Source organism: Xyrauchen texanus, chromosome 34, assembly GCF_025860055.1.
Source record: "Xyrauchen texanus isolate HMW12.3.18 chromosome 34, RBS_HiC_50CHRs, whole genome shotgun sequence".
NCBI lineage: Eukaryota > Metazoa > Chordata > Actinopteri > Cypriniformes > Catostomidae > Xyrauchen > Xyrauchen texanus.
This window is the reverse complement of record NC_068309.1, coordinates 28422598-28431497: the sequence shown is the minus strand read 5'-3', so window position 1 is coordinate 28431497 and position 8900 is coordinate 28422598. Positions and strand designations below refer to the sequence as shown.

General features: G+C 37.0%; 1 protein-coding gene across 1 annotated transcript; it reads left to right on the top strand.

Annotated features, from left to right (window-relative positions):
- Positions 1-8663, top strand: LOC127628264 (zinc finger protein 346-like). The gene is made up of 7 exons (XM_052105054.1): positions 1-121; positions 535-638; positions 3371-3472; positions 3558-3705; positions 4037-4249; positions 5582-5681; positions 5908-8663. The coding sequence occupies exons 1-7, from the start codon at positions 1-3 to the stop codon at positions 6032-6034; spliced, it is 915 nt and encodes a 304-aa protein (XP_051961014.1). The 3' UTR covers positions 6035-8663.
- The last annotated feature ends 237 nt before the right edge of the window (positions 8664-8900 follow it).

Here is an 8900-nt window from a genome sequence, read left to right as displayed (position 1 = left end):
ATGAAGAGACTTGCGCTGCGCATGTGTGATCTGCGCATGCACGATCCGCCTCCTGCAAACATCATGGCGCAGCAAGAGCCGAATGGAGATTTTCCATATTTACCTTCAGGGGCGGCCGAGGGTAAGAAATCGGGCTTATTCATGCGGAATAAATTACATTACTTACCATGTATTATTTATATTAGCCAAACGTGGCTTTTGTTTGGGGAATATTCTGTGCTTGAGAATGTAAAGGGGTGTAGATGGATGGTAGCCTAGCTGAAGCTCCCCCAGTGCTCACATTACTGCAGCTTCAGTGTTTAGAAGAGATCCAACTGGATCCAAGGTCAATAGGACAGCCTCGTTAATGCAATTAAATGCAAACTGTGATTACAGTTTTAAAAGTCTATTTTAGATCTGACTTAAGTGTTACATACTTTGCAGTGGTGTTAAGCGAATTAAAAGTATCAAGGTCTCGTTATGTGTTTATTTTATTTATCAGTGACATTTAAGTTTTCTTCCTTGTAAGTCTCTGTATTCTGATTGATCTTTCAGTGAACCGGATGATAAAGGAGAACAGTGAGCTGTTCTCTGATTCTCAGTGTAAAGTGTGCAGCGCTGTCCTAATCTCTGAATCCCAGAAACTTGCACACTACCAGGTAAGATTTCCATTCTTATATGGACGTTGTATATTGCATGTATAAAAAACACTTACATTGGCGACAAAAGGTTTGGAATAATGTACAGATTTTGCTGTTTCGGAAGTAAAGTGATACTTTAATTCACCAAAGTGACATTCAACTGATCACAGAGTCAGGACATTACTGATGTTAAAAACAGCACCATCACAATATGAAAAAAGTCATTTTTAATCAAATCTAGACAGGCCCCATTTCCAGCAGCCATCAATCCAACACCTTATCCTTGAGTATTCATGCTAAATTGGTACTATAAAATCACTTTCCATTATATCAAACACAGTTGAAAGCTATTTGGTTTGTTAAATGAAGCTTAACATTGTCTTTGTGTTTCTTTTTGAGTTGCCACAGTATGCAACAGACTGGCATGTCTTAAAAAACGCTTTCGCTACAAACTCGCCAGTCGATCATTGTTTTGAGGAATGAAGGCTACACAATGCTTAAAAAAACCCTGAAGATTTCATACAAAGGTGTACACTACAGTCTTCAAAGACAAAGGACAACTGGCTCTAACAAGGACAGAAAGAGATGTGGAAGGCCCCTCTGGGGTCTGAGGGTGTTTTGGACCCTGGAGAAGTTTTGACATGCCTTGACATTTGTGCATTTTTCAGTTGCTTAAAAGCATATTCATGGCTAAAGTCTGATAACACTGTATTCAGCACAAACTGGGCTTCAATAATATTTGAGCAACATGTTTGTATTTTTGAGAAAATAACGTTTATGCGTGGTTTTTGAAAAACAAATAAAGTAATTGAAATAAGGCCATATAACACATACTAAACATTTGTCCACAAGACTTTTGAGAACTGGATCTTGCAGCCTAGAATTTTTACTACAAAATTATGTGAAAACCATCCTGATCATGCATTCATAAAAAACAATATACTAATTTAACTTTTGTAAGACACTTTTAGTGTTAGAAAGGTCTTATGCGAGGAGGCGTGAACTTTCGTGAATATGGATGAATTTCACACCTGAGGTGACAAAGACCCTCCCCCTGGGCCTATCAATGAGGAATGTGACAGAAAGACTTAATGATCAAAATCAAGTTTTTAGTTAAAAGAAGTAATCTGACTATGCATTTTCTTTACATAAAGACTTAATTTTTGACTACACTACCGTTTAAAAGAAGTCTCTTCTGCTCACCAAGACTGCATTTATTTGATCCAAAATACAGTAAAAACAGTGATTTTGTGAACACTTTTTACAATTTAAAAGAACAGTTTTCTATTTGAATATATACCCTGAATCCTGGCTGGCAAGTCTGGAAACAGTCACACTAGTAAAATATGTACATGTTTAAATAAAATTGCATGTCAACTAAAGTAAGTAAAACTAAATGACTTACTCATCCGAAATTGTATACTTGGCTGGATCAAGTCTCTCTTCAAAATGCAAACATTCATCGGAGTCCTGCTCTTCTTCTGAGGAAAATGTTAACTCTTCCTCACCTGTGTATCTTGCCATCTTCCAAATGTGCAGAAAAGTGAAAGAACTTGATGCTTTTTAAGGCACAGTCGGGGGTGTTTACCATGTGCATCGATCGCCTCCACACATTACTGTATGAATAGCGCCCTCTGCCCGTGGGTGTGATCACATTAGGGATAATTGGGGTTAAACAAGAGGATAAGAACATCAGAGTCTCTAGTTTGAGAAATAGATGCCTCACATGTCCTCAGCTGACAGCTTCATTGAATTCTACTCGCTCAACACCAGTTTCATGTACAACAGTAAAAAAAAGACTCAGGTGTGCAGGTCTAATGTGAAGAATTGCAAAGAAAAAGCCACTTTTGAAATAGAAAAACTAAAAGAAAAGGTTAGATTGGGCAAAGAAACAGACATTGGACAACAGATAATTGGAAAAGAGTGTTATGGATCTTAACCCCATTGAGCTTTTGTGGGATCAGCTAGACTGTAAGGTGCATGAGAAGTGCCCTGATAAGACAGCCACATCTATGGCAAGTGCTACAGGAAGTGTGGGGTGAAATGTCACCTGAGTATCTGGACCAACTGACAGCTGGATTACCATGGATCTGCAAAGCTGTCATTGCTTTTTTTTTAAGTAGTTTAAGAAGTTCAGATAATTGTTTTTCAAATTGTATTAGTAATTTTTCTCGTTATTAATGTCCTGACTATATATTGTGAGCAGTTGAATGCCACTTTGGTGAATAAAAGTAGCAATTTCTTTCCAGAAGAGCAAAATCTGTACATTATTCCAAACTTTTGGCTGCCAGTGTAATTATGTTGCACATCCCAAGAAACATCTGAAAACTGGCTGCATTAAAAATAGGAATATAGTCCAACATTTTAAGTGATTATTATTAATGGAACATTCTAGAGCACATATTGTTCTCCCTTCAAATCGCCCTGCGAAGACATCATCTATGGGGGTGAGAACAAAGCCATGTACGCTGAGCAGATGTAGGAGGAGGGTGTGTTCTCATTCTAGAAAGAATTTGATTGGACAAATTCTCACGCCATGAATCTTCCATGGTCATTTTAGATGGAAGAGAGAGACTGCACATTTTTAATATTCAATTTGTTTCAGTTGAAAACAAATTTTGTCAACGGTTTGAAGGACACTATCCTATAGATGACCTTAAAGCTAATAGACATGGACTTAAAGTAACAAATCTTTAATTTTCTTTAATGTAACAATCTCTAATGTTATCCTGACTGTATTTCTTTTGTAGAGCAAAAAGCATGCAAGCAAAGTACGTCGATACATGAGCATTCATGAAAAGGATGAGCCATTTGCAAAACGTTTCAAGTCTTCAGATGATGCTGTATGTGAGGTGTGTTGGATAGTAGCAGATTTATTGATTACAGAGCACAGGTGTATTTCTGGCCTGCATTAATGCCCAATTTAATGTTTTGCAGACAGGTATTGTCGATGAAGGGGACAAGTACAAAGCCTGCCATGTGTGCAACATGACGTTCTCTTCTGCAGTTGTGGCGCAATCACATTACCAGGGCAAAGTTCACACCAAGAACCTTCGCTTAAAAACCTTCGGTCCACAGCTTCCTGGTATGAATGCATCTGTTATGTTACATGATTGTACATTTAAAAAAATGAAATTCTAAAATGACCAAACAGACTCGCTGTTTAATATCTTCATGTTGATCGTTCAGCTGCTGAACAAATTCCAGCGGACAAACTCTGGAAAATATAGGCTGTGATAATTAGATGTGATCTAGAACATTTCAAACGTAGAACCCGTTGAATGGACGCTACGTTTATCCATTTTAAATTGAGAAAACTTAAACGTGGCTTATAGATTAAAAATAGGCTAAGGTCTATTGTGTCTGTTGTGACAAAAACGCGTGACTGACATGCTGTGTTTTGGCTTGTTTCCTAGCACCTCAGCCCAAAGCCCAGGTGAAAAAGGATGAACAGCTTCCTAAAGGTGAGCAGGGGCCGGCGGAGGAGGACCCTAACCGCTTCTGCACCATCTGCCAGGCCTCTTTCAACAACCCCCTGATGGCTCAGCAACACTACACTGGCAAGAAACATAAAAAACAGTTGACTAAACACAAGCTAATGGAGACCTATGGACCGTCCACTGCACCAGGTCAGAACATTGAACACTGAAAGCCCTAATAAGTTGACTTTCCTCAATTGAATTGTGTAATGGTGTCTCCAAAACCTGTGTAATTAAGTTCACTTAAATTGGTGATCAAAGAATTTAACTATTTAAGCCATGGTTGCTAGATGCAAGTAGACTAAACTCAGATTTGCTATTTAAATGTTGTTGTTTCTACTTAATAATTTTTATTGAATTGACTCCAATTCAGATCATACAATTACACCACTCAAATAAAGAAGATTATAACAGATTCTTGGTCAATTGTTAAATAAACTTAAACTTCTCCACAGAAATGCATACATGCCTGCACTTCAGTTGCACTTGCACAAGGAGAAATGGGATGGTGATAAAAGGGTCCAACTTGACCAAAGGGACATCACATGAAACACATGTTTGCAAAAATACTACAAAAGAGCTTAAACCTCTATGCATTCTTCAAAAACAAAAATTTAAATATCTCTGTAAATTCCCATTGACCAAGGATTAAATAATTCAAGTGCAAGGGATTATGGGTATTTCCCATAGCCTAAAATGTCTACTGCAAGTGTGTGTTTTTAAGATAAATACGTTAAAAGAGCATAGATATTTGAGTTATGAGCGCAAAATTTAAATTTTTTCCAGTAATCTCAACATTAAGGTTTACAGTGAAGGGTGTCTCACAAGCAAGAGAACCACAACCTATATGACCGTGTTTACACCTGGTTTTAAAGAGATAGTTCAACCAAAAATTAGAATAAAATGAGAATAAATTGTCACCCTCATGCTGTTTCAAACCTGTATGATTTTATTTCCTCCATGGAACACAAAAGACTCCATAAACTGTATATAAAGCTACATCCACATTAATCCGGTTACATTTGAAAATGGTGTTTTCTTTTTTTAAATGCTCTCCGTCCACATTCCCATTTTCAAGCGTTTTCCAAAAGTTTCTTATCTACACCGAAATGTATGAAAATGCTTAAATCCCATTACTGCACATGCGGAAAAATTGCCGTTCCATGTACGGTCTGAAACGCAATTGTCTTCGTATTCCATCCCCGGACACCAATTCCATGTAAGCTTCTCATCACAATGTGAAGGATATACCAAGTAACATTTTATCTTTAACATCACAATCTAAGCGAAAAGCAGACACAACAATGCCACTACAATATGGGCCGCCATCTTGATTGTTTTGGGTTAATTGGTCACATGACAAATATTTTAGCATTTTTAGATGCCTCCGATTACCTTTGTGAAATTGCAGACCTTTTTTATGTTATGTTTTGTCACATAAGTAATGACACTGAAATGTTAAATGTCTTGTCATTTTTTTAGCCTCCACCGTGAAGGGCTACCCATGTACTGTGTGCAATATTGAGCTCAACTCCGTGGAGCAGTACCAGGCCCACATCAGCGGTTCCAAACACAAGAACCAGTGGGTATCTCCTTGTTTAGCATGCTACTTGATTGCTCTCTTGAATATACAGTGGGATAAAATAATTTCCAATGAAAAATACCTATCAATCAGACAATTGGCACACGAAAAAAAAAGCATTTTCGTTAGCTGTCTCAGACTTTTGGAGGCCACTGTATCGGCCTTTTTAAATGTTATTTCAGATGAAATATTGGTAACCTAATAATGTATTGTCCCATTTTGACAGTGGCAAACCTAAGAAAGGGGCAAATGCATTTGTCAGCCCCCCTGAGAACTACCAGCCTGATTTCCAGTATGCACCTGAGCAGGATGGCCCAGAGGACTGGGGCAGCTTCAACCAGGGCTATGTGTGATTAGACGCCTTCGCTTCACTGCCCTCTGCTCATCTGTGACAAGCTTCCTCTGTTTAGGCACAGGTCAATATGTGTCTGCACTGTTCGTCTCCTAATGCCAGCATTTCACCACACTACGTCCCTTCCTTTCCGTTATGTCCTTCTCTCACTCTCACACAGCTGAGGGACCACAACAGACTTCCACAGCAAATTTATGTTCTCTTCTGCAAAACTGAAGGCAAGAAGGCAAAACTTAATAGTGTGCTGCTCTTTTCAGTGTTCGGAGTAGTGTTTTGTTTCATATTTCTCTTTCGTAGATGGAGGTCCTGAAAGCATTTCGGTAGAATTTTGGGTGTGATGAATACTCCTGTTTGTTGTTTTTTTATTATACTTATTTTTTATTTTTTTTTGCGTGTGTGTTAAATGAATGTCTTTGGAGTTCAAAGCTGTTGAATTTGATAGTGTGAAAAGTTTGTAAGGACGAATGTCTTTGTTTTGGGGGCTACAGAGTTCTTTATTTCCTGACTTTTGATTGCTATGTCAATTTCGGAAACAATCTATGTATTTTTAAGTATTTTAAAGGAATAGTTCACAGAAGATGACAATTCTGTCTTTTATTCACTCATGTTGTTCAAAACCTGCATGACTTTCATTCATCCTTTTGAACATAAGGGAGATTTTTGGCAGAATGTTAGCCTCAGTCACCATTCACTTTCCATGCACCCCACTCATACAATGAAAGTGAATGGTGACTGAGGCTTTTATTCCATGCAAGATAGGGCAACATGAGGGTGAGTAAATTATGACAGAATTTTACATTTTGGGTAAAGTTTCCCTTTAAATCATTGTTTTGCTTGTCCAAAACTGGGCAGTTGTCTCATTTCACAATGCTCCTTCCCATTTCTCTGTAAAAGTAAAGGTTTTAGTAGGAGGCACAATTTGATTTTTAACCTTAAAAGTGGTGCTTGAGTGCTAACATGCAATGTTGCACAAAATTGGTGGAGTTTGTCCTAGTGAGTAAAACTGTCAAATCATAGTAAATTAGTGCCAGGTCATGGGAGAGATATTTATTTAGTTTTCTGTTTAGGGACAGACACCTAAATTCATCTTGACATGTCAAATCTCATGACGTAGATTCTTGCATTATACCTGTTCTGCTTTTACTAAATCAAACTAGTAACACATTTATTAGTTAAACTTACTTGTATGTAAGTTGAAAGCCTCTTTTTAGTGATTAATGCAAAAAATGCTCAATTTCAAGTATGACATGAAAATTCTCAGAGTTTGAGTATTTCTGAGCATATGTGTAATACAGATCTTATGGCTTGCATAATTTATTTTTGTGATGTACATTGCAGTGATGACCCTTGGTATACAAAGCGGATGCTTATACTGTGTAAAGATGTAAGCTTTGAGAAATCAAGAATAGTTCAATTAATCCTTCGCGTCTCCATATTAGACTTCGGATCATGAAGTAATTAGTTTAAGGATGCATTTATTTGGGGCTTAAGTTGTTTTGAATGGTTACTGCATTGCTTTGTCATGAACTGAATGTGAGAAAGACCGTTAGTGTTTTTACTGTATGTTCTCAAAGTAAAAGGGCCTAGTTTTTACTGTATTGTTTCCATGTTGTGTTGACATGTGCCCGAAAGCTTGTTAAAGGGATATTTCACGGCAAAAATGTAATTCTGTCATTTACTCACCCTCATGTTTTTCCAAACCCATTTGAGATGTCAGGCAGACTTCTAACCTCCTATCAGTCTTTTTTGCATACAGTGAAAGTGAATGGGGACTGAAGCTAACATTCTACCTGACATCTTTTATGTCTTGTGGGAAAAAAGTCATATGGGTTTGGGACAACATAAGGGTGAGTAAATGATGTCAATTTTCATTTTTTGTGAACTATCACTTTAAAACAAACTGAAAGAAATACTATCAGCGATTACAATACCCTAACATTGTAATGCACAGCCTGCAGATGAACTCCTGGATCCCGCAATGTGCTATTAACAGTTGTCCTTGCATTGCGTTTAAGTTTTCAAAGCAGCATAACAGCAATTATGTGCTGAAATAGGCCTTCAAACTTAATATAATTAGTTGCGTGTTTGTGTTTTTATTGGTCAATTTTCTTTTTAACAGACAGTGTGAGCCTAAAAAGATGTATGTTACTTTTCATGTAGTAAAATGTTTTTGAAAAAGCAAGTAGTCATTTGTGTTTCAATATGCTGCACTTAGACAGTTACTCTGATGTACCTCAAAGGGACTCTATGCATTCAAATTTGTTCTGTATTTTTTTTTTTTTTTTACATTTCTTGTTCTGCAGTCAACGTAATATGTAGGTCAAGGTTCCTTGCACCCAAACAGCAGAAATTTTTGTCTTGCATGCCCATTTTCCACCCTTTCTTTGACTCTGAATTAAAGGAATATTCCAGGTTCCTCTTTTTTTCTTTTATTTTTTAAAGAAAAGGGAGAATCGGTCTAAAAAAATATTAATATTTGTGGTAATAAACATTATGCTACAAATGCTTTTTAATTGAGCTTTACTTTAAGAAAGGCTATTTTTGCTACTGTACCTTTAAGACTTTTATATATAAATCTGTGCTGTAGTGTAATACATTTTGTTTGTCTGGATGGGCCATATTAATGAATACTGAATAGGTTTGGATGTATTAATGTGAGTAATTATGTTATTAATGTGCCTGTTGTTGTGATTTCTTAACCATGACAATTTCTGAATTTACCATTTTTGCATCTTATTTTTCATAAAGAATATTGGTGGAAGGAGCTTTGTGCTGTGGATGTTGGGCAAAATATGTCCACATTGTGCATCACACTCCTCAAAAGAGCAAAGAAAATAGTTTCTTTTAAAATGTACTTTACAAAAGGA

Bases quoted from the DNA above. Each gene is read 5' to 3' on its own strand.
- LOC127628264 (XM_052105054.1), top strand. From the start codon at position 1: ATGAAGAGACTTGCGCTGCGCATGTGTGATCTGCGCATGCACGATCCG. The intron at 4,250-5,581 runs GTCAGAACATTG...TCATTTTTTTAG, and splicing joins TGGACCGTCCACTGCACCAG to CCTCCACCGTGAAGGGCTAC. The intron at 5,682-5,907 runs GTGGGTATCTCC...CCATTTTGACAG, and splicing joins GGTTCCAAACACAAGAACCA to TGGCAAACCTAAGAAAGGGG.